This window comes from Colius striatus, chromosome 1, assembly GCF_028858725.1.
Source record: "Colius striatus isolate bColStr4 chromosome 1, bColStr4.1.hap1, whole genome shotgun sequence".
Taxonomy (NCBI): domain Eukaryota; kingdom Metazoa; phylum Chordata; class Aves; order Coliiformes; family Coliidae; genus Colius; species Colius striatus.
The window spans coordinates 43,105,960-43,132,310 of NC_084759.1; the positions used below are offsets into that span (position 1 = coordinate 43,105,960).

At 43.0% G+C, this 26,351-nt stretch overlaps 1 protein-coding gene across 3 annotated transcripts; it reads right to left on the reverse strand.

The window, feature by feature from the left end:
* Positions 1–1,618: 1,618 nt before the first annotated feature.
* Positions 1,619–25,152, reverse strand: FBXL3 (F-box and leucine rich repeat protein 3). 3 transcript variants are annotated; one of them, XM_061995681.1, is made up of 7 exons: positions 24,859–25,152; positions 19,803–20,166; positions 17,747–17,869; positions 13,534–13,705; positions 6,539–6,994; positions 3,549–3,629; positions 1,619–2,817 (listed from the first exon to the last, which is right to left on the reverse strand). In XM_061995681.1, exons 2-6 carry the CDS (start codon positions 20,163–20,165, stop codon positions 3,589–3,591), a joined length of 1,155 nt encoding a protein of 384 aa, XP_061851665.1. In that variant the 5' UTR covers position 20,166; positions 24,859–25,152; the 3' UTR covers positions 1,619–2,817; positions 3,549–3,588. The 3 variants fall into 3 exon arrangements, with proteins under 3 accessions (XP_061851665.1, XP_061851656.1, XP_061851647.1); XM_061995672.1 differs by having other exon boundaries at positions 1,619–3,172; XM_061995663.1 differs by lacking the exons at positions 1,619–2,817; positions 3,549–3,629 and having other exon boundaries at positions 3,756–6,994; positions 24,859–25,150.
* Positions 25,153–26,351: the final 1,199 nt, after the last annotated feature.

A 26,351-nucleotide genomic window follows, 5' to 3' on the forward strand; every position in this document is an offset into this window, starting at 1 on the left:
TAAAAATCTGCTGCTTGTCACAATTTGTCTGTAAAAAGGGATGGCAGCCTGTCCCTGGCAGCAGTGCTTGCAGTCCTCATGCAAGTGTACGAGTCCTGTTCCAGACGGTGCCCAGAGCAGCTTTGCAACTGAGTTCCCTTTACACCCAATTGACCAAGGGAACACTGGCTTTCTGCAGAGCAGACATGCCCCTACCAAAAAGATAACCAAACCTGCAGCAGCATAATCATCTCCAACTGTACACTTTGGGTTGTTTTGGTTTTTTTTTAAGCTAGTTGCAGATTGAGTAGCACTCCTGCAGAGGTTATCACTGTGTCACGGCTAAGCAATAGCACAGGAACCCAACTCTGCAGTTTCATTTGGCTTGAGCTTCAGTCAATAGCTTTGCTGCAGCCAAAGAGGGAAGTACACAGTGGTTCGATTCAAATAAGAATGGCAGAAAATTTGGCTTGTATCAAAAATTCACTAGAATTAATTGGTTCAGTTGCTCAGATCCCAGAGCGTGGTGATCAATGACATAGAATCAAGGTGAAGACTTGTGGCCAGTGGAGTTCCACAGGGATCAGTCCTGTGACCAGTCTTGTTCATAGACTCATAGAATGGTAGAGTTGGAAGGGACCTCTAGAGATCATCTAATCCAACTCCCCTGCAGAAGCAGGTTCACCTAGATCAGATCACATAGGAACGTGTCCAGGCAGGTCTTGAAGAGAGTCTCCAAGGAAGGAGACTCCACACCCTCCCTGGGCAGCCTGTGCCAGGGCTCCCTCACCCTCACAGTGAAGTTGTTTTTTCTTACAGTTTTTTCTTTTTCTTGTTCAACATCATCAACAACCTGGATGAGGGGACAGAGTGTACCCTCAGCAAATTCACTGATGACACCAAACTGGGAGGACTGGCTGATTTCCCAGAAGGCTGTGCTGCCATTCAGCAGGATCTCAACTGACTTTATAGAGTTGGGCAGAGAGGAACCTTGAGAAGTTCAACAGGGGCAAGTGCAGAGTCCTGCATCTGGGAAGGAACAACCCCATGCACCAGTACAGGCTTGGGGTTGACCTGCTGGAGAGCAGCTCTGCAGAGAGAGACCTGGGAGTCCTGATTGATAATAAACTAACCATGAGCCAGCAGCCTGCCAAGGCAGCCAATGGCATCCTGGGATGCATCAAGAAGAGTGTGGCCAGCAGGTCAAAGGAGGTTCTTCTCCCTCTCTACTCTGCCCTGGTGAGGCCTCATCTGGAGTACTGTGTCCAGTTCTGGGCTCCTCAGCTCAAGAGGGACAGGGAAGTGCTGGAGAGAGTCCAGCAGAGGGCCACTAAAACAATGAGGGCATTGAAGCACCTTTCATATGAGGAAAGGCTGTGGGACCTGGGACTGTTTTGCCTGGAGAAGAGTGAGAGGAGACTTAACATTTAAAAATACCTAAAGGGCAGGTGTTGAGAGGATGGGATGAATCTTTTTTCTGTAGTACCCAGTGACAGGACAAGGGGTAACAGGCACAAGCTGGAACACAAGAAGTTCTACTTGAACATGAAGGAAAACTTCTTTCCTATGATGGAGCCCTGGCACAGGCTGCCCAGGGAGGGTGTGGAGTCTCCTTCTCTGGTTTTCAAAACCCGCCTGGACATGTTCCTGTGTGATCCGATCAAGGTGGACCTGCTGTTGAGGTTCTGAAGTCACCACAACTAGGCTGTAACTTCAAAAGCAGAGCAGGCTTCTCCTCTTCCACTTACAGTGGAATCTAAATTCTAAGTCTAAAGCATAAAACCCTCCCTAGTGATTCACATTAGCAAAATTAGATAGCGAAAGCAGACCTTGCCAGCCATACAGAGAACATCATATTTTTAGTCCAGGGAAATCTAATCAAATTAAAAGAATCATCTCCCACATCACATCACATGTAAAATTTAGTGCTAATGGCAGACTCAGTCTTTGAGGGTTTGTGCTTAAAAACTAACTATGAATGAGACTCCTGCTAGAAATGTTCCAGCTGATACCATGCCATTTAACATACGGTGACCAAAATGGCTGTTGAACAGTTAGAGCAAAGCATCACCTCCTGAAATAACTGAACTGAGAGGGTTCCTGTCACCAAGAGTCACGATCCCTTGAGAGGCTCAGTGCTGCAGGCCACAGGAGAAGGGACTGCTGTAAGGCCTGCCTCTCTCCTGCTGCATTAGTTACAACAGCTTTTAGGTGCTGAGCCTCTGAGGGAAGAAAGGAGCCAGCCTTCAGGTAGGTCTACAGGACGTCAGATTTCAGCTCCAGAATTAGGAAATCAATCCTTTTCCTTCTTTCCCCTGAACCTCCCCCCACCCCCAACACTCAAGCCTTTGTTGGGAGCAGGGGGGGGGGGGGTTCTGTTTCGGGGTGGCACTCAATCCCTTAAACCTTACACCCTGCAGCTAAAGCAGCAAAATTGATGTGATGCCACACCCACCAAAGCTCTTGCCTTAATAACGTGTAAACGGGGTTTCGAGATCGTTTCACCGGGCTTCCACCTGGATGAGAGAGGCCTTCTGTCCATATAAGACTATATAACAGAAATACAAGGAATCACACCAGTCTTTCTCCTTACTCATGTAACAAACCATGACAGCTGATATTTGTGCAGGATAGTCCCAAAATGGGAAACTGTAAGTTTTCTGTCCTGCTGTGAGACTGGAAGGAACGGTTCTTTTCCTCTGAAAGGTCCAAAGCTGTCCCAGTTCTTCAGAGTTTTGCAAAGAGCTGCAATCTTACAAAAGCACAAGTGAAGGACAGAGCCTAGAGCACACCACAGCCTTGTTTCAAAGCACACAAACTGCAAGCAGCCAGCAGCTCCTACAAGAGAAGCCAAACGAAAAGGATAAAGAGAAGAACGCACAGAACATCTAAGGTTAATTGTGGTTTCACTGTCCTAGATTTGATACCGTTAAACTTCTGTCTCAAAGGTCCTTGTTTCTACAGCACCTCTATTTTAGGAAAATTAATTTACAATTAGTCTGACCTAGAGACACCCAAGTTCTGGTCTGGGTGCCTTCAAGATTTCACACATTTCCTCATTAAATCAACGCTCCAGTTTCAGGTACAGCAGCAGCAGCATTTCTTTTCTCCCCTCTGCATGTCACCAACTTGACTGGCCAGAGATGAGGGCAGATCTCTCTGAAGTAATACATCATTTAGGTTTCAGTCAGGCCTGCTCCAAACATAAAGAGGCCCAGTTGAAGCCCATGTGAAATTCACAGAGAGATTACTTAGGCACACATCAAAATGTTAACATCTGGAATAGCTACAGCTATGTAGTTAGAGAAGTTTGCATAATATTAAAGTTTGTTACTAAAAAAAATCCCCCAAATACCTACTTAATAAATTAACAAAGTTTGAGCTTTAGGTAAACTGTAGGAAACACAAAGTTAATGTCAACAGCTGCTCTAAAATCACTCACATTTTCACTGCTGATGTAGTATCTCATGGTAAACAGAGCACACAACTGGTCAGGATCAGCCCCAAACAACTTGTTGGGCAACAGCAGCTATTTTATATCAAAAAAGCTAAAGTCATGTAGCACTTACTTTCAGAGGCCAGATTTGTGACTGCACACATTAACAGCTCCTACCCAAAACTGGACAACCAAGCCAACGCTGGATTATCTTCTGAAAAGAAGAAGAAATGAAGGTAAGCCCAGGGAAAATGTTTTTATACCGTTGTAGGACACCCATGTTCATGTTTCTGGTGAACTTCATGGCAGTCTGTGGTACTCTCAGTACTACTCATATCATGGATTTTTTCTTTCTTTTCATTTTTCCCAACACGAGTAGAAGGCAAAACAACAATTAACACGGGATTTTATTGAATCACAGAATGGTTTTGGTTGGAAGGGACCTCAAAGATCATCTAGTTCCAACATTCCTGGCAAGGGCGGGGTCACCTTTCACTAGACCAGGTTGCTCAAAGCCCCATCGCAGCTTTTCTTGAAGATATTTAGAATATAAGCTTGCCCGAGAAGTTTGTTTCATAGCTTAAATAATTCATCTAAGGACATTGGAATTGGTGTGACATATAAAAACTGCAGACCATCAGTGCAAGGGAACGACTGCTCTCAAGTGAGTTTCTTATCCTTGACCATTTTGGCAACAGCTATTATCAGTGTCTCATGAGGGAAGGACTGTTTGAAGTCTACGAGACCAGACAGGGACCTCCTCAGGAGAGGCTAGCTGGTCACCTCTCTGGGGAAATCAGCTCTGCTACAACTAAGCATGAAGCTTTTGGCTGCTAACACACCTTGAGCTCTGGCTCTAACCATGACTCTAACAGCAGTGAGAGAGCTCAGCCCAGATATTTGGGCTGCATCACACCTTTCCATTACTCCTGCTACCACTGCCAGAAGCCACAGACCCTCTCACCTCATCAAACCACCAGTAGTCAGGGTCCACTGAGGTTTTAGCTGTGTCACCGATAAGATTAACTGATACAGTGATCCACTGAAAACAAGTCCTCTTCCCCAGATCACTAGTGTAGTAACTCCATCTTCACCAGGCAGCCCAGTTCCCACAGTCCAAACATTAAAAACACTGAGCTTTTTTACTTTTACAGACTGAATATATTGACACCTTTTATACAAATAAAAGCAAATTAGTGTTTGACATTAATTTAACAAATTCTAATACAAAAAAAACCTGTTTCATAAACCAACATTTTAAAATCAAAGCTCTCCAGAAACATACAATTCCCCTGTAGAGATGTCCAGTCCACTGAGCATTGTTTGCTCAAAATACCGTTATGAGCTCAACTGTGCTCATAAATGCACGACACTGCAACTGTACATGTGGATAAACGTGTCTGGAATCAGAAGGGAAGGAAACCCAAGGACGGCCAGGAGGAACAACACAGCTCCAGTAAGAAGCCCCTCCGTGGCAGGAGCAGCTCTGCCTCACTGGCAGCTCACCCCTCCTCTCCCAGCACTTGCAGCAGCCAGGGCTTGCAGCAGCCAGGGCTTCAGCCTCACCGACCAACCAAGTTAAAGAGGAAACAAGGTAACTGCTGGTGGTAAGAAATGAAGGAGCCACATTCCGATGACAGGCAATATGCTGCCCACGCCACTTACAGACTAGAAACTTTCTGGAGTAAAACCGATTTACCAAATATTCAAAACAGATTTTTGCCTATTGCTCTACTTCACTTTTAGGTTTTTTTTTTGAAGTGTTACAAAATGATCCAACTAGCTTAATTAAAGGTATACAAAATGCTCACCTATCAAACATTCACTCTATACAGAAACATTTCTGGAACAGATTTACAGTATACAATTAGTTTATACAGCTGAAGTAACCACCATTTCTCTCGAACTGAAAGCAGCCAAAAGGCCTAAGATTTTGTTACAAGGTTCTCGGGTCACCATTTGTGTTTTGACTTTCACATCTCACCCCATTCACATCCATGTCGTTGCTTTTTAACACCGCAGAGTCCCTTTAATAAGAGATACATTAGTCCATCTAGCTGTAGTTAATGTGCAAGAGAAGCTCGTTAACCCCAATGTGGTTTTAAATAGGACGTATCTACATTTTCCCCCAGAATGCTTTCGCTTCCTGAGCAAGACATAAAATACCTTAAAACAGGTTTAGACACAGATCGCAGACCCTGGCAGCAAATGACATGAAAATTCAAAGGGGAAAGGGCGGGGGGAGGGGAAACAACCACACTGCTCCTGATATCTTACACTGATAGTTGTTTGCGCTCTAAGTACGTTTTAGTTGGATCTAATAATCTGTTGAGTCAAGTAGCAGACTTAGTATTTTAGTTGCCTAAAGGATATTATTGCATATTGCTCCTGCCTTTTATGACTTTTCTACAAAAGAAGATGTACATTTCCCAGCCCAAGAAATACTCCTTAGAATCTTAATCCTGTCAGCTAGGCGACTGGATTCAGAAATGCCACAGTCGGAGACAGAAGCATTCCATTTTGGTGGGGTTTTGCTTGGTTTTTAAGATCAAAACTGACCGTTTCAATACTAGTATCTAAATCAAAACAGGGCAGCGTATTCAAACTGATATTTTGTAGGTACATTTCAATCATTTTAACACTTTTTTTAGATTTCCACAAAAATTTGAGGTCACTGTCAATGAAAAAGAACAAACCTGAAACAGAAAGCAGATTTCTGTTTGGATGAAAAAAGGGTTCTGGAGCAATCTATTGTTTCTGGCTTGAATCTGGATTTCGTAAATCATTTTTGAATGAAAAAATTAACTTCCTAATCAAACAACGAAGGAACTTACAGTAAAAACTACAGTATTAAATAAGCTTGTACAGTAAATTGTAATACGGTAAGCTTGGGTTTAAGGTGCTATTCGATCCTCCTTGAAGTCTTTTTAGAACCCTACCACGTGGGCATCATGTCCGGGAACCAGACTCTACCGAGATGCTTTGAAACTTCCCAATGAATCTGCTCCAAGCTGTATTTCTGATCAGGAATCAACACTTCTTCCATGATGGACAGCTGAGACAGACGGCCGCCGCACATCTTCACGAACTCGACAAAGGCACTGCACGAGACTTCGCACTCACCGAGGCCGACGGCCGACAGGTACTTGCAGCGCTCCGCGATGCGGATCAGCTCCTCGTCCAGCGGCCGTAAGCCGTTGGCGCACACCACCAGTTCCACCAACCGGGGACAGGTCATCCCAACACGGCCAAGCACGTCTTTGCTCACCGACCTTCCGAAGTATAGGTGAGTGACGGGTATCTCGTAACGGAAGAAAGGGTCGAACTCTTCCTCGTACAAGAAAAAGTACATCACTAAGTTGACTTTAGGAGAATGCTTGATGAAAGCGTCCCAGCTGCTCTTCTGAATGGTGTGGAACTGAGTCTGTCCAGGGTTTTCACTGACAACGTCGATGCGCAAGTGTTCCAACCGGACGTGTTTCTCAGAGGACAGAGCAAGCAGAAGCTCGTCACTCAGCAGGTGGTAGTTCAGCGCCAGCTCCCGTAAGCCGTGACACTGGTCAGCCACGCAGAGGATGCCTGAGGAAACAGAACATCAAAGGGGTGACATGGACACTTATACGAATAACTGAAGAAGAAACACCAGAGCCTATCTGTTTGTGTGTGTCAAGAGGGTGCAAAGACCATATCCAGTTCTGGGCTCCTGGATCAGGGGGACTGGAACATCTTTCATATGAGGAAAGGCTGCGGGAACTGGGGCTGTTTAGTCTGGAGGAGACTGAGGGGAGATCTTATTAACATTTATAAATATCTAAAGGGTGAGTGTCAGGAGGTTGGGACATCCCGTTTTCTATAGTAGCTAGCAACAGGACAAGGGGTAATGGGATGAAGCTGGAACACAAAAAGTTCCACTTAAACATAAGAAAAAACTGTTTCACTGTGAGGGTGAGGGAGCAGTGGCACAGGCTGCCCAGAGGGGTTGTGGAGTCTCCTTCCTTGGAGGTCTTCAAGACCCGCCTGGACACATTCCTATGCGACCTGATCTAGGTGAACCTGCTTCTGCAGGGGAGTTGGACTAGATGATCTCTAAAGGTCCCTTCCAACCCCTACCATTCTATGATTCTATGATTTCCGTGAACAATCAAGACCCAACAGCAAAACAAAATCATGCTGGGCAACCGGAACGTGAATCTCTTCCATGTAAGCAGTCTTGTGACTTCTGTGCAGCTACACGGGAAGACACACACATGCTACACCACTACATCACTCCTCTGCTCCAGGGAAACACAAAGAAGTGAACATGTTGCTTTGTAGACTCTCCTGTGGGAGCTAATTCTTGTGTGACATGCATAAACAGCATACTCTGACCATTACAACCTGTTGTAAGAGCACATATGCTCAACTCTGTTCTTACAAAAGGTGCTTTTACTACAAGTAAGCCCTTCACCAGCCTGCTCTGGAGTACTGCTGTCCCCCTCTGTGGCAGAGTAAGCAGCCACCAACGAAACCTGTCATCCGGGGACAGCAAACATAAAATGAATGGCAGATTTGCATCATATACACAAGTTGCTACTGTCAAGCATTTGTTCTTTCTAGCAAAGCATAAACATTTAAATTTGGAAGAGTAACAGCAAAGATGAGGGAAAACACTTAAAAACCAGGACCAATAATTCTTAGAACAACCATTGTCAGACTCTCCCTTTAATAAATCACATAATCTTAAGGGTTGGAGGGGACTATGCAATATCATCTAGTCCAACCCCCCTGCTAGAGCAGGCCACCTGGAGACAGGAACTCATCCAGGTCAGTTTTGAATGTCTCCAGAGAAGGAAACTCCACAACCCATCTGGGCAGCCTGTGCCAGTGCTCCATCACCCTCACAGTGAAGAAATCCTTCCTTGTATTTCTTTGGAACTTCTTGTGTTCCAGTTTACACTCATTGCCCGTTGTCCTGTCATTGGACATCATTGAGAAAAGCCTGGCTCCATCCTCCTGACACTTTTCCTTTTCATATTTGTAAACACTAATGAGGTCACTTTAATGAAGTCTCCTCCAAGCTAAAGAGCCCCAGCTCCCTCAGCCTTTCAATCATAAAGGAGATGCTCCACTCCCCTAATCATCTTGGTGGCCCTGCGCTGAACTCTCTCAAGCAGCCCCATTCTTCATGAGCTGAGGGGCCCCTAACTGGACACAATATTCCAGATATGGTCTCATAAGGGCAGAGTAGAGGGGTAGGAGAACCTCTCTTGACCTTCTAATACACCCCAGGATGTCACTGCACTTCTTGGCCATGAGATCACATGGTCATTCTGCTGTTCACCAGGACTCCCCAGTCCCTTTCCCCTACACTGCTCTCTAAGAGTTCATTCCCCAAGCTGTACTGGTATATGGGGTTCTTCTTTCTCAGATGCAAGAATACACTTGCCCTTGTTGAATTTCATTCGAAGAAGAATACAGAATCAATATAACCTGCTGTTCACAGAAGACAAAGACATCAATAAGAAGAGTTCAGTTCAGCCTGTAAAGTTTCCACTCATCCTGTTTGCAGATACAAGCAGTTGTAAGGTAGTAGTACTAAAAAACAACTCCAAAAGCACGGAGAAAATAATACAGTCTTCTGCATCTCACATGCCACAGAAACTACACAAGTGTGGGGATATGATTTTGGCATTAAGAGAGGAGATGAAAACAGAGAGTTTTATATGGGGCTGAAAAACCTGAGCTTAACACACTACAGCTTTGAAACAATGGAGAGAAATACAGAATAACAACAATTCCTTTAAGATGCAGTTATTAAACTCAAAAGAGGAGCCTATACTGAGCCTCTAAACATTTTCTCTTTAAAAAAAACCACTCAAAATATTTGCATGAATATATACACAAAACTCCCCCATTTTTGACATGAGGGTCTCCAAGAACACATGCATCAGAAGCATCTTCTAAACTTATCACATGCTGTCATTTCAAATATTAAAAGTTTGTTATATTCATTTTAAAAAGCAGTTAGGAAAACAGAATTTTAACCCAACTCCTATTGCAACTATTTCCTGTAAAAAACATTATTTCAGTTGAGGAGGGGATGAGATCCAAGATTTGTTTGGCTGGTTTTACCTTTAAGACTGGAGTACAACATTAGAAGAACTAAGTGTAACTACAAACTCATGTGTACCTTCTACACATGCCAGAGACCATTTCCTGCCTGTAAATCATTAAGGAACAAAATTACTCTTACAGCAGTTCTCCCCTGAGGGCTACTACACCCAGTCCCTTTAAGCAGACTCAGGCACGCTGCTCCATCACACCTATGCCTGTTGACACATGAAACACTTTGTTGACAAGATTCATATCCATTGTCTCATCACTACACAGGTTCAGAAAACAAACTGCTGCCAATTTACCATCTGAACCAGTGTGTTGTCCAGACTGCCATCCTTCAGTAAATAATCTTTGCTAACTTTAAGGGTACCTTACCGACTAGTGCAATGGAGAAAGGAAAGAACTAGGGTTTAACTTGCTATGATCCTTTACAGGTGCAGGACTGGACATACACATCACACCCAGTCAATGAAACGATTTCCCTGCATACAGAACCAACAATGAACCCAGGCAGATCATTACTAGATCATACCTGGAGCCCATGCTGCAAGTGGCACATCTGCAGAACATCCCCAAGCACTGCCTAAATATTTGTGCCACAGAGAGGTAGGTCGCTCTCATATCACATAGCACAGCTTTGCATCAAAAAATGCCTCTACTAAGCTACTAATGCAGACATATCCTGCAACTGCTCTTCTCCCCTCCCTTCCATTCAGAGAGAAGCAACCTTCTCGCCTCCAAAGCAGAGCAGAAGCAGACTTCACAGGAATGCTTTCAGCTCCCTTTGAACCAATGGCTAATACTTCAGGCAAGAAACAACAGCACATCAATTATTCAGAGCATCCTTTGAAAATAATTCCCAGTTTGATAGCAATCTTCTTCCTTTATCCCTGCAGCAGTAGAGTCTTGCACCACTGCATCACTCCTCTCTGTCACGTTCATGACATGTTCCTATGCGACCTGATCTAGGTGAACCTGCTTCTGCAGGCGGGCTGGACTAGATGATCTCTAAAGGGCTCTTCCAACCCCACCATTCTATGATTCTATCATTCACTAACAAATTTCTTGAGGATTACTGTAGTAATGAACACTCCCCATCAGGCCGCAATTTGAAGGCACATTACACCATTTTGAGTGCATCGTAAGTGACCAGTTTTGTGTAACTTACGTGGCCTTCCTGGTTCAATTAAAATTTTTCCACATTTATAGCAGTCTGCTAATTAAAATAACCCAATAGAAGAAAAAAAAATCCAGGTAAGTTTCAGTGCTCAAAGTTTCTTATTTTTCATAGTCTGCCTGCTCTTGAAGCCAACTATCCATATGCCAGCTCCTTCCGTTGTTCTACTGTAGTGTGTTGACCCTGGCTGGATGCCAGGTGCCCACCAAAGCCTCTCTTAGCACTGTCCTCTTCAGCTGGACAGGGGAGAAAAAAAATACAGCGAAAGGCTCGTGGGCCAAGATAAGTACAATGAGATCACTCAGCAATTACTATCATGAGCAAAACAGACTCAACTTGGGGAAAATTTAGTTTAGTTTAATTTGGTTTATTACCAATCAAATCAGAGCACTAAGAAACAAAATCAAATCTTTAAACCAAACACCTTCCCCCTTCCTAGAGTCTACTCACAATTTTCTCAATCTCCTCACCTCCAGTGGCTCAGGGGAACAGGGAATGTGGGTTGCAGTCCATCACATGCTGTCTCTGCTGCTCCTTTCTCTCACAGGGAGGACTCCTCACGCTTCCCCTGCTCCAAAGTGGGGTCCCTCCCACAGAAGACAATCCTCCACAAACTTCCCCAACCTAAGTACCATGGGCTACAGCTCTTCAGGAACTGCTCTAGCATGGGTACCCTCCCATGGAGTGCAGTCCTTCAGGAATAGATTGCTCCAGCCTGGGTCCTCCACAGGGTCACAAATCCTGACAGCAAACTTGATCTGGCCCAGGCTCCTCTCTGTCCACGGGTTCACAGGTCTTGCCAGGAACCTGCTTCGGTGTGGGCTTCCCACGAGGCTGCAGCCTCCTTTGGGCATCTACCTGCTCTGGTGTGAGATTCTCCTCATGGCTTTCATGACTGCTGGGCCAGGGCCTGCCTCACCAAGGGCTGCAGGGGAACAGCACCTGGAGCACCTCCTCCCCCTCCTTCTTCACTCATCTTGGTGTCTGCTGAGTTGTTGCCCTCACATTCTCACTCCTCTCTTCTGCCACAGTTTGGACCTATACAGTAACTTTTTTACCCCTTCTCAAATATATTAATCACAAAGGTGCTACCACTGTTGCTGATGGGCTCAGCCTTGGCCAGTGGTGGGTCTGTCTTGGAGATGTCTGGCATTGGCTCCATCAGACCTGGGGTAAGCTTGTGGCAGCTTCTCACAGAAGCCGCCCCTATAGCCTCTCCCACTGTCAAAACCTTGCTGTGCAAACCCAATATATCCAATTTTTTTCTCCACCTCAAGGCACACCCATACCCGAATTAAACAATCAAATTCTCCAGCTGTTTGCTCAGCATTCTCTGGTTTTGTCACTAAGGCATCTGATCCCATTCTATTCACCTCCACTCCACGAAGGACAAGAGTATTTATGCTCTTCCTTCCTTAAACAGGCGCTGCAATTTCTCACCTGTTGTTCCTTCAATTTAAAACATCATACATCACCAGAATACACCAGTCAAACAACTCTGTAAAACTCTACCCTCTCCCAAATTGTCAGGTGTATACATTCCCTAAAACCTTCTAGCAAGGATTAGCCACAAGCCAGCAAAGCTTGCTAGAGCTGGGAAGTTACTTTTGGATCCAAGTCCAAGTAAATTACTCTGTCCAGCTACAAATTACTGCTGGAGCCTCTTCCTCTCAACAGACACCTTATGGCTCCTGTACTTCTCAGACACGAGCATTCTGAAATTAAATTTCAAGTCAGGAAAACCCTGTCACTCAAGCTAATTTAAACAATCCCCTGCCTATGATGACAAAGCTTTGAAAGAAATAATGTTCCAGTTAATATGCTGGTGTTTTCTGGACAAATCTGCTGCAAAACAAACCTGCACTTTCAGGACTTCTTTGTACAGAACCAAGCATAAGGTTTTGTCTGAGAGCTACACTTCCAAAAAGTATGAAGTTTGTGTTTTGTTTGTTGTCACTACATATCATGCCCTCTGTTACAATATCATTTCCCCCACATAGTGAGAGTTCTGATGGTGAATTTTACGTATAATATAGAACACTTGCACTTACTTGGATGAAGAAAGCTACAGTGACTGCAATAGTTTCTACTCATCCTCAGCAGAAGAAGTGAACTAAGCTGCCAGCAGATCATTCACAATTCCTCTCCCATTTCTCAGCGAAAAACGGTAAGCATTAAGCTGATGGTCTGCAGATCAATCTTAAACTTGCTGTGCATTGCTTAAGTCTTCCACAAACATTAATTCTATAAACTTCAACAATCTTGAGTGATTTTGTTCTGGTACAACCTGGCTTCTTTCTTACTACAAACACACGTTAATGAAATACGTTTGGTAATGGCAGAAGTTCTGCACAGTTCAGTCTCGTCCCTTTGTAGATGCTGCCTATACTTGTTCTCCACAAAAGATTAAACTGTTTTTTTTTTCAGAATGACTAAACCAGCATCTTTATAATCCATGACACTGCAACACTAAAAACCCATGAATGAAGAGCAGAAAAGGAACTCACGTTCCAAAAAAATTATACTGGAATACTTTTAATAGTCATTGCAGAAGCAGTGCACTATCCAGTCAAGATATACTCTTTTAACTTCCACAAGAGGTTAGTTATTTGTCCAGAACAGACACATACTACTTCTTTATTAGCACAGTAGTCACTCTGCAAGTGGTGGAATGGATGGATTGACAACCAGTATTACTAGTATTTTATTCCGTGACAGTTGCTGTAGACACCGCATTTACCTCTGCTTTCACCTCACCTCTCTTTTCAGGGGTTTACTGGTTTCAGACAGAATTTAATGCTTACTTAAAAAAAACCCAACAAAAAACCAAACCACAGTAGCTTACCAGCTGGAGAAACATGGGGACAACTGCTCATTTTCAACAGTTTGAGTGTGTCGCTGTTGTTAGCCACTAGCACCTTGAGCGATGGATCATCTACTGGTGTGTCGTCAATCTTGAGTGAAGAGAGTGATTTGGAGTTTACAAACACCACTGTCAGTGCAGAAATGAAGTGAGACTGGAAGAAAAAAAAAGTTTAAATGAAACAGTAGTATCTGAAATACAAATCTCAATGACTTTACACTGTACAGAGCAGTCCTAGTTTTCTTTTATTGGCAGTAAAAAAATGCTGAAAAACCACTCTTTTGATATTGCATAATTAAAAATAATAAAGTTGACATTTATTAGTAGATGAAGTGTAACCACTTTTTTTTGCTATCAGTCTACATATTTGGCATATCATAATGTCTAACATTAAACAAAAATCAAGAACCTGACCCAGGACAATCCACTACATAAACTTAAACCTGTAGGAAGGCCATGAAAGGAGAAGCAAGGAAGGCCAACAGCACCCTGGGATGCATCAAGAAGTGTGGAGCCAGCAGTTTGAGGGAGGTTCTGCTCCCCCTCTACTCTGCCCTGGTGAGGCCTCATCTGGAGTCCTGTGTCCAGTTCTGGGCTTCCCAGCTCAAAAGGGACAGGGAACTTCTAGAGAGAGTCCAGCACAGGGCCATCAAGATGATAAGGGGACTGGAAGGAACATCTTCATTATGAGGAAAGGCTGTGGGTTCTGTGACTGTTCATCATGGAGGAGACTGAGAAGGGCTCTCATTAATACTTACAAGTATTTAAAAGGTATATGTCAAGAGGATGTTTTTTTCTGTACCATTCAGTGACAGGACTAGGGGTAACAGACAAAAACCAGAACAGAAAAAGTTCCAATTACAGAAAAACTTCTTTACTGTGAGGGTGAGGGAGCCCTGGCACAGGCTGCCCAGGGAAGTTCTCCTTCTCTGGAGGTTTTCAAAACCCATCTGATCGTCTTCCCAAGTGACTCGATCTTGACGGTCCTGTTTTAGCAGGGGGGTTAGACTAGATGATCTTTAGAAGGTCCCTTCCAACCCCTACCATTCTGTGATTCTGCGTGAAAGAGAAAGCCTAGAAGGCCTAATTTGGAGGACAGTTTGCAAGTCACGCTCTAAAAGAAACAGCACCTAAAACAGGAATTCCCATGTGGTGAGTGGTGCTGCCGTAGACGAGATGCAAACAGAGTCAAAAGTGGTAACCTCATGTTGTTAGCATGTGTCTAAAGCCAAAAGGTACCTCTGCCTACCTGTCATCCAGAGTATCTAGAGTTTCAATGGATTTGAAAGCTAAGTGGAGTGGTCCAAACATAGCCAAGGAGCAGGTTATCAATAATTACCAATTAAGCATCAAGGTTGCACCTCAGCATTTTTATGCAACCACTGAAAATTACCAGTGCAGACAGAGGCCAGGAAGCCTTAAGAAATGCAGACTAAGGCACGGATGCAGCAGTGCTTACAGAAATCATCAGTGGTAGGAAGTGAATGATTAGCTTATCTTCATGATTTCTTACAAGACTGGCTCGACAGGAAGACTTAAAAAAGGTACTTCCTCCGTGCACTGCATTAAATGTCCCATAAAATTACCTGCTATATTGATTTCAACAGTTTCACGGGCACATGTAGAATACTGAATATAGTTACAGGAGAGAAGCCCTGGCAACACATTTGCTTACTCTTATGTGACATGTTTGGGGTTTTGCTAAAACTCTCATGTGATTAGATTTACAGAAGGAGTTAATATTTTCCCATTGGCATAAATTGTCAAAAGTCAGCCCACACTAAAGGAAACAAAGTGCAAATTAGGCATTTTGGCTTTAGATGCCATTCCCAGCTACATTGACAATGCACTGATTACAGATGCTACGTACTGAAGAAAAGCTGCTTTAATAGTATTTCCACTCTGTATTTCAAAAGTGTTAGTGTTGTGGTTTTGTTATTCTTCCTTTCACTAAGAGGGCTGATAAACAGAAAGGCAAAGAAAGTTAGCCACATTTACCCGAATAGGTAACCTGAAACCATAGTTTGAAGAGCTAATGGAAAACAGGCAATACCCTAAGATGCAAAAGCTGGGAATTTATGTCTTTTGAATATGAACATATATGTAGCCTACTGCATGATTCTTCAAAACATTTATGCAGAATGTGTTTAGTGAATAGACAACACAATGCTATATGTGATTTACAGATATTTACCAGATGTCATGTTCTTTGAAACCAGAAGGGCATCAATGAAGATAGGGCAAAGTAGTTCAGACTTCCCATACAGTCTGATTTTAAAAGAAACCCAAAGTCAAACTAGCTGTGTTAACCATTTTTCAGATCCACCCATCTCTGCCTGCCTCTCATCCCATGGACCTGTTGCTAATGGCTTCCCAGAATAATTTATTCATGGTCCAATTCTATTCTTTAAAAGTCTTTGCTGGTGGTAACATAGGCCAGTGATAATATTATTTGAGTAGTAAATATCAAAAGGCAAATTATGCCTAGGGTTGATTTTGGCTTATTTTGAACATGTTTTTGAAAAGCCACAAGTGAACCTGGTAAGAACAAAAAACCAAGAAGTCTGTATTTTAGAAGCATTGAAGCTGAGGAAGACCAAAGCATGAAGGACTGCAAATAATTATTCAGTAAGCTGAACAGGACCATAACACACCTCTAGTGAAAACTGACAGAGAGCTAAAAGCATTAAGACTAAGAAATAATACAATATACAGGAGATGAAGCAGGACAAAACATTGTTTACACACTAAGACTCTGGACTGTTTTCACTACATTCATGTTTTCTTACAGTCACACCTCAACAAAGATGAAAAAGAAAAAAAAAACCAAACCATACCTATACAAAAATTAATTAAAGGTCTGGGAAATATCTGAAAATTAAGGATTAAAAACCCATACTCAAGAGGACTGCATAACGTGCCTGTGATCACTTCCAAGGATAATAATTGATAATCCTTTTGTAGCTAACCTTGCTTAAACCCTACAGCCTACTTCTTCTTCTCAGGCTGTCTCTACTTCTTCCTTATCCTTGCTGCTATCATCAGCAATGACATCACTGAGCTAATAGTCTAGTTATATCAGGCCCTTCACACACATATGAACTAGATTCAAGAATTGGGGCTGCAAGACATCTGAGATCTCCCTGATATAGAACAAGCAGCCCAGATTACCCCAGCTGCTCTCCCGCTCCTGAGCAATAGCACATTTCTACTTCACTAGCAGTAATTCTTGTGTTGGGACTGTTGAGTCTGGAGAAAGCTCTGGGGAGACCTTATAGCAGCCTTCCAGTACCTAAAGGGGGCCTGAAAGAAAGCCAGGGACGGACTTTTTACAAGGGTGTGTAGTGATAGGTACGTAGTGATAGGACAAGGGTTAACAGCTCCAAACTGAAAGAGGATAAGTTTAGATTAGATGGTAGAAAGAAGTTCTTCACTGTGGGGATGGTGAGGTACCAGAACAGGTTTCCCAGAAAAGCTGTAGATGTCCCATCCCTGAAAGCGTTCAGGGCCAGATTGAATGGGGCTTTGAGCAACCTGCTCTAGCAGAAGGTGTCCCAGCTGATGGTAGGGAGTTCTGAACTAAATGATATTTATGGTCCTTTCCAGCCCAAACCATTCTATGATTCTATGATATAAGGATTTTCTCTCTTCCAGACTAGCTATCTTGTAACTGAATCTAATTTTTGGTAAACATGCGAGGTAAAAATCTGACAGAAAATTTTAGAGATACAGTGCACAGAATCCAGTACTTGACTGAGTGACATGAAGTACTGAAAATCCCAATCACACTGGTTTCTAAAGAAAGTTCAACGACAAAGTAATCCCCACAGCAAGTCCACGTGGGTGAAACTTGTACCACTCACATGAATATGATCACTCCTAAACATCCCCTATAGTCCCATAGCACAATGAATCGCGCTTGATCATGTTGCTCAGCATTACATTGAGGTCAGTAGACAGGAGGAGTTGGAAAAACAAGTTCAGACCTAAGTTCTTACGTGATGCAGAGAATGAGTGAAACTTTAATTATCCATATTCGTACATCATCTTAGTTCCTCCCTTTAATAGAGCCCAGTAATAAAGTTTTATTTATTGATGATTCATATGCTTACGATAAAACTTTTCATAAAGTTACAGAAATACTTTATGAACCACTGCAACACTTTGCTACAGGAAAACACACATGTTAAAATACCTTTGGTAAATCCATGAAGCTTGGCCGGGCAGTTGAAATTAGCCCAAGTGTTTTCAGAGAGCAATTCACAAGCTGTGACAAAATATCACAAGCTGCTTCTGCAGATTCCTTGCTACTGTCCACCTTGAAATGAAACAGATTTATTGTTCAGAAAGCATTGCATCAAACACAGTCTTTATACAAAAGCAGAGCAGAGTAGATGTACTTCAATGTTTCTTAGCTTTACCTTCTGAAATGTGGTATTAAAAACCCCACAAAACAGCTTATTGGGAATCCATCAATGTAATTATTTTCTCACCTAGAAAGTACATACCAAAGATCCGAGATAATTTGCTATAAATTTACCACTGTCTCATACACTTTGATCAAATTCAGCATGGTGAGGGGTCAGCTAAACATCTTGTTCCAAGATATCTGATCTACATCAAATAATAAGCAAGTGGAGGTTCATTTGGGTCCAGATCCTACCCTACTTCCTCTTTACATTCTTTCTTATATGAGTGGGCCTCACAGCACCAATACCACAACAGATATCCAATGGAAGAAAAAAAAAGACCTAATAAACAACGATCTCCATTAGTCAGCTTCTTACACAACTAAATTACTTAACGTGCCTCCAGCAGATTTTCCCCAACACTCATATGTGCTTTTCAAATAACCTCTGATTTATAGTGGGCGTGACAGCTTTGCAAATCTACACAACAGTGAAAAGCTTGATCACAAGATCAATTGTAAGTCTACCAGAAGCCATGCTACATCATCAGCAACAGATCTCAGTCCACTTTCTCCTTGAACACAAGCTGAAAAACCTCATTTTCAACAATCCGCTCTTTCTTTGCCCACAAAAAAAGTGATGTGGGTAACACCCTACCAGCACAGCAGCACATCTGAAACCCTTCTAAAACATTTGGCCCAATGGAAATTACCGTTTTAAATTTTCTTTATTCAGCTGCTGATAAAAACCCTGCAAACCTTGTGATAACCAGTTTACAACTGATACAGCATCAAGCAGCAGCGACAGCCATTGGGCAGAGGTGCCCCTGCTACCCACACACACTGATGATCTCTGCATTAAAACCTGTCAAGTGTCAGAAACAAACAACTAGTATGTCCACTTTGCTGCAAAGTAATTTCCTTTCCAATTCTCTCACATAGCTGATGTTTACACAGCCATGACTGTTTCACAGCACCCTTCCCAAACAGAGGGGTATATAAGGCAAATGTTCAAGGTTTTCACATGCTGAAGATTATTTCATGACCAAATGGTATTTCTCAGCCAAGCACCACCAGTTGATACACCATCATCCCAGCAAATCCCACGTACTTTTCTCGGTTAAATGAAATGTAGCCATGCCGAGTAGATGCCATATGTGGGTACCTCCACAGAATGTAGTACTAAAACTGACACTTCCTACTAGTGGTACCAAAGTCACTCTGTGTGATATATGTTTTCTAACCATGAACATTAGATCCAGTTCCCTGTAGGATGTGAAATGAGGAAATGCCCAATTTACGCACCCTGATCAAACTTAATTCCGAGATGGGCATCCATAAGTATGGAAGAATTTTTTGCCCCCTTGTTGAGGCAGAAAAAGGAAAAAAAAGGCCCAAAACCCAAAATCCCCACCTAAAGTCAATGAAAATCAAGTCAATGAAAAGGTATGTTCAGAACTGTTATTACACATTTTGGTCCTGAAAATATATACAAATAAATAAGCAAAGGCTCACCACAGTGAGAGTTGTCTTATTTCTCTTTGGATAACTGACAATCCTAGTGACACAAAGGCCTTTCCTAACATTTAGTGATATTCTCTAATTTTCAGCATGTTAAAATGCTTTGATCACAATTGTCAATTATCCCTTATCGTCACCAGTATTTCAATTACTGACATTGATCAAATCATATTTCTCATGCTTTGATATTTACACAGATGGACCATCAAAACTGTCTCCAAAGTAAGAGACGTCTTTCCTCAAAACATTCTAAATGAAATGCAGAAGGAAAAAGAACTAACAAATACTTTTTAACAAATAAAATTACTGTAAAATACACTACCTTGAAGCTTACATACTGTAGGTGATTGGAATGCCTCTTTATTATTTGCTTGATTAGTTCAGGGTGCGTAGCCCTCAGGTAAGATGTAGCTGGTTGATTCAGTTCAAACTCAAAACACCTCCAGAGATCGGGCATATGAAACACCTGGTTCCAGCTGCGGCAGACCTGTGACGCATGAGCACGATCCAGAAGGGGCAAGTACTGGAACACCTGCAGGATGATGTCTTGAAGCAGGTTTGCCCAGTCAGGACTCTGTACATCTACGGTTTTCTCCTCTACAACCTTGTGTCTCTTGGATTCTTCCTCAGTTGTCTCTTCAGATGAACTGCTGTTGGTCTCATTACTTTTCCTTCCTCGTTTCATTCTATAAAAACGAGATTTTTGAAAAGTGTATGTATGTATATATATATATATATATGTATGTATGTTTGTTATGTAACAGAGAGGAAAAGAGCAATATTAATAAAACACTGTGCCAGTGAAAAAGCATGTGCTCTGTAGCCACACTTTTGCAGGGTCCTCGTACCCCCTACTCCCCCATGAAGTGAAAAAACCCCAAGTAACAATGAGGCTGAAGTGGTAGTTTAGAAATCGTTCTACCATCAAGACAGGTATCTTTAATATTACCTCTTTAACCATTAACAGTACCAATCCACTTAAAACGTTCACTCTCAGTGTCTCACTTGTGTTTCAGAACATTTCAAACCTAATTTCTTTGATTGTTTTGTTGATTCTCACTCTATATTCCTACCAACTAAAGATAGTCTTCTGAAAAAGTCTGTGAATGCTGTCATTCATATTGCTGCCCCAGTTCTGTTTACCAGAGACATCTGAAACTGTGGAAGGCAAAAGTCAGGTAAAAAAGTAAATAATGAATGTATGCCTGCTCACAGACACTGCATCTTGCACTTGTTCCATCTGCTCGGTTCATTTTTATTCCCAGAACAGGAAGAACCTTTTTAAAAATTTATCTATTTTTAGAAGAGGTTGCCTCAATATGCATCTATTTTAAATCACTATCCTTAAAAACATATTTCATCAAGAACATTGGTGTGCTTTAATTTTTCCAAGTAACTGGTAAACAGGGATTATGAAAAATTTCCAGTAGCAGTCCAGAAGTGTCAACCCACAAAAAAACACTTATAGAAGGGTCAGCACAGTTGCTTCAAAATCGTATTAAATTTCTCAAATCTGAGGCAAAAAGGTCTCTCATTTTGCGTAGCACATACTTCTTCCACAGTGACTCACACAAATGCTACCTTTATTATTTAAGAGGAAAAAAAATCCCACCACTATGCAAACCTGAAATAAAACTAGCAGCAGGTTTTGATCAAACTGTGGTCTCTCATGTGTGCCACCTTACAACTGAACTTAGCATCCAGTTGTTGACGTTTAAAAGCCTTGTTGCAATGTATGTCATGTCCTAAAGGACTGAGACCTCACTATACCACAATACACTCAACTACAGCCTCTAAAAAGCAAACAGACCCTGTGGATGGGGTGGGCTTGATGTTTTAGTACCTTCCAGCCCTCACAACTTCTATAAGGTAAACATGAACTCCATACACAGTGGAATAATTTTGGTTTGATGTTCAAGTACAAATACACATGCTAGATGATGATATGCCCAGGTAACTGGAATCTGGACTATTCACTTTCCCTGCTATGTACTGCAGCTAAGCAAAAGGTTAGGAGTCTTTTTTAAGAACAAAGTGTAATATGTGGGATCTATAGGTTAAAATATTATACTGTTTATTATTCAACACATCATAGAACATTTCCTCAAAGTCAGCATCTCCTTACCTATCTCTGAAACACTTCAATCATACCTCTCAAAGAGACAACAGCAAGCTGTTGCTTTAGGTCTGAAGCTATTCCTAAAATGACGTGAGCGAGCCTCAAACATATCGTCACGAAAAACGGATAAACAGAATTTGTTTCAAGTCTTTTTGACTTTATTTTTCAATCCCAGTAACACTTGGGGCAAGCACAAGATGAAAACACTACTGGGTAAAAAGCTCTGCTTCCTTCCTGAGAACTACTTACAATGATTCACAGCTCATGACTATGAAAAATATAACTCCTGTGCTGAACTCTGAGAGGGAGTTCTGTTGCTGAGTCACTGACTTCACAGGTACAGAGGAAAGCAAGAAAACCAAACAATGACTTAAAACCATCTACAACTAATAAGAAGTGGAAGGAACCAGGTTTTGCATCGGTGAAAACTGAATACTTAATAACTCAGTAAGAATTAGATTAGCAAATCCACTGCAAACCCGTCATGTTTGTGTTTGAAATAACTGCTAAGCATGGTCCAAGAATATTACTTGGCATAAGCTAGTCTGAAACACAATAATCCTTTAAACTTTACTCCAAACAGATATTCTGGATTTTCTCCTTTATCACATCACAGGAGCTATTATCGTAGAATCATAAAATGGTAGGGGTTGGAAGGGACCTTTAGAGATCATCTAGTCCAACCCCAATGCTCAAGCAGGTTCACCTAGATCAGGTCTCATAGGAACATGTCCAGGCCGGTCTTGAAGACCTCCAAGGAAGGAGCCTCCACAACCCCTCTGGGCAGCCTGTGCCACTGCTCCCTCACCCTCACAGTGAAATAGTTTTTTTATGTTTAAGTGAAACTTGTTGTGTTCCAGCTTCATCCCATTACCCCTTGTCCTGTTGCTAGCTACAATACAAGAAAGGGATGTCTCAAACTCCCGATATCCACCCTTTAGATATTTGTAAATGTTAGTAAGATCCCCTCTCAGTCTCCTCCAGACTAAACAGCCCCAGTTCCCGCAACCTTTCCCCATATGAAAGATGTTCCAGTCCCCTGATCATATTGGTGGCCCTGCGCTCGACTCTCTCCAGAAGTTCTGTATCCCTCTTGAGCTGAGGAGCCCAGAACTGGACACAGGACTCCAGATGAGGCCTCACCAGGGTAGAGTAGAAAGGGAGAAGAACCTTCCTTGACCTGCTGTTGTGCCTGTACAGTAGAATTGATTCACACATACCACACATTTACTATAACTGAGCTTTTCAAAGACATAACACTAGCTCTGTCTCTTTTTTTTTTTCCCCCCTCCAGAAAAGACCAGGGATGAGTTGCCACTGAGACAAAACAGTATGAAATCTTCATCTGGAAAAATAATCTTCGAGGCATGGTTAATAGAAGTGGACCAGGTTAGCAATGGCCAACTTACAAGCTGCACCTCTGAGCTAACTTCGTTAAGCTCTAAGTATAGCTATTTTGATATATATATAGATATATACACACATGCTAGTGACAGATCAAAACCCAATCTCGAAGTTGTGCAGTACTATCTGAAGTTTTTATAGACAGCCAATGAAGAAAATAGACAACATATTCATCACAAGAGCTATGCTGATGATGAATTTCAGGTCAGCCTCCCAAGAAAATAAGTGTTCTAAAATGCCAGAGCTTGAAAAGATGGAAAAAAAAAAGATGGAAAAACACATTTCCAGACAACATTTTTGTTACTGGTATCTTGGATGCTCCTGTAATTGAAAAAGAGAAAGCAATGTTAAGTTGTCAAAAATATTTCCTTGGGGAACTTTTTCAAAAGAGAAAAAACTCTAAGTTCAAGACTTAAAAGTAAGATTTTTTAAGAGTGAAACTGTTTTGTCACCTAATTTCTCATGAATTTGTTCAGCTAATTTTTTGTGATCTTATTTCAGCATGTACAGTACTGGAATAGCTTTTTTTTAAACCACAACTGGTTTCAACCTCTTAACATGCCTAACAATAAAATAAATTCAAAAGTGAAAGACTGTGTATTTGCCTACCAAAGTCTACAGAGTCATCTAAATATTATTTATTAAAAAAAATCAGATCACTTAAGAAAGTAAACCTTTTCTACAAGCTTAACACAGCAACAGGCAAATGCAATTAGATAGTTTAGTTCACTTTTTTAAAATGTATCTAACGATTTAACTGTTTGAAATCCAAGGCTAACAGAAACAACTTCATGAGAAATTCCATGCTCATATATTACTGTATAGGTACAGTCACTTTTCCAAACAATGATTGCTTATCAGTTCTTACAATGCTTGAATCATCAATCTTGCTTTTGACTCTTTCAGGCATACTTAAGGTACACTTATCACTAACCAGTTTTTTTCCAATTTGCTTGAGGTCTAAGAAAGGGGCAGGGAGGTGGGGGAGGAATCTCAAACAACAAAAAAATACCCAACTCTACAGAAAGGGGGGTGAAATCAATATGCCTAATTCCTTAAGATTTTCCAAGTACATTCCTCAACATATTTTAACAACTTGTTTCTGAACATCCTGCTCCGCACTCGGCATCTGGGCGCAACCCACACTTATCTTGTTTGCAGTACAGTCACGTTCAACCATAATCACACAGTTCAGTCACCAAGTAGGAGGAGGAGCAAAGCACATGCTGAACATTGTTTTTATTGCTGAGTAAGGTGCAGACAGAACACAAATGGCAGTTAAAAAAACAAAACCACACACAAAAAACACCCCAAACCAAAGCCCCAACAACTAGGCACGGCTGTTTACACCCTGCCGATAAGGCTTCCCCAACGACAAGCCTGACGGAGGTCCTTGAGTCGCCCGATACCTGAAGCAGGGCTGTCCTACAAAGGAAAGTAAATGCGCTGATGGGGGGAACTTTAAGAAGAGGTGACCCAAACGCAAACCCGACCCTTCTTCGCCGCCAACAACCACTTCTGCTGAAAACAATGGAGTATTCACATTCTATTACGGTGGCTCCGAGAAGGCTGCGAGGTAGCGACATCCCTATAAATAGGGAGGGCTGGACAATAAGCCCCGCTACTGTCAGAGAGGCTCCCCTCAGGGTCGGTCCCTGCCGGCCCAGCCCCAGGCGGGGCGCGGCGCCGCGGGGCTCTGCCAGACCGCGGGCAGCCGCTCCCCTCCGCTCCCGGGCAGGGCCGCAAGCCCTGCTGCTCCCATTCCCTCTCCTCCCGCCATCGGCAGCGCAGCCGCGAACCGGACCAAGGTCCCGGTGCGCCGCCGCCACCGCCCACCTCCTTCCAATGCCCTCACCTGGCGGCTCCCTGCTGCGCTTCGCATTAACCGGGACTCGGGCCGCGCTGGCGCCTCCGCTCCGGCCACATCAGCTCCCTCCACTGAAGCCGACCACAGCGTCTCCTCCTTCCACCAGCCCGTTCCGTCCCGTCCCGCCCGCGTCGCTACTGCCCTCCCTCCCCCTCTCTGTTTACCTCCCAGCAGCGGAAGCGACGCAAACCCGTCAAAATGGCGTCTGGCGGGCAGCGAGGCGGCGCGCCCCCTGCCCCGCTCCCGGGAGGCGGTGCCAGCGCCGCTGTGGGCAGCGGCTTCCCGCCCTCACGGCCGCGGGCGGCTGAGGCGGTACGGCCTCCTGCCCGCCTGCCTTACTGCCCTCTGTCTGCCATCCCCGGCTGGTCCGAGGCGGGCAGGCCGGTGTTCTCGCCTCGGTGCCGCAAGGCGGGGTGGCAGGGCTGCGGCTGCCTGGAGGAGTCCCGGTCAGGCGGCTCGGCGGACAGGAAAGGAGGGAGAAAAAAGTACTGTCAGAGGAGCTGGATCTTTGCCACCGATAGAGACAATGATCTCCGTAATTCGGAGGCTCCGTGTCGGGCTATAGCCTCGGGGGTAGATGTAATAAAGAAAGCGTTTAGTCAGTGCCTCATGGGCCCGGGAGTGACGTGCGTGGGATGTTGCCCGGCGGAGAAGGCAACGCGCTGCGTGACGAACTCCCTTTGCATCGCAGGCACTGCCGGACCTGAGTGACATTATCTTAAAGCCGTTGAGATTCACAAAACTTTATTTCTTTGTTGCAAGCTACAGTAAATAAGTTAATGCCCGACTCTTTTAATTTCAGGCTAATGGGATATGATCTCAGGTCCCATCTTCAAGTTTATTGGAAACACACATCTAATCCAATGCTCTCCCCAGTCTTGAGAGGGCTTCCAAACAGGGCAACAGTTCTTCAGGGATCCCTCAAATATCACCATCCTTGAGTTCTTCGACAAGCACATAATATATGTATATATATTAAAAAATGCTCGGCATTTTCTCACATACTTGAAGTCTTGTAGTTTGGGGTTTTTTTCCTTTTAAAAAAAGTATTTGTTAACTTTCAGTTCTCAGTCTAGCTCCTTAAGGTTATTGGTGAGGGAAAAAGTAACTTGCATAGAAACAGCAATGCTTTATGGTGAAAAATGTTCACGTCCATGTTGAATTTCTATGAGAGAATAATCTCTTCTGTTGAATTTCTGTGAGATAATAATATCTTTTCTGAGGTATTTACTACATCTCAGCCATTATAGTTCTGTGTGTATTTATAAATCTACACCCAGCCTTCAGGGAATGCAACAAAACTCTGGAGATAAGAGGCGGGTTATCACTTCACTTTCAGCAGATTAATGAGCAACTCAAGACATATTTGTAATAGCGTGTAATAGCAAACACGTGACCATGTGACTTGTTCAGTTAATATGGAACAGCTACATAGACCTTGGGAGATAATGAGGTGTGTTTATGGGTGAAGCCAACCAATA

Excerpts from the sequence above, each read along its gene's own strand:
- FBXL3 (XM_061995663.1), bottom strand. The coding sequence starts at position 20,165 with ATGAAACGAGGAAGGAAAAGTAATGAGACCAACAGCAGTTCATCTGAA. Across the intron at positions 17,870-19,802 it reads TACAGTATGTAAGCTTCAAG|GTGGACAGTAGCAAGGAATC; the intron begins GTAGTGTATTTT and ends TTTCATTTCAAG. Across the intron at positions 6,995-13,533 it reads TCCCCATGTTTCTCCAGCTG|GCATCCTCTGCGTGGCTGAC; the intron begins GTAAGCTACTGT and ends CTGTTTCCTCAG.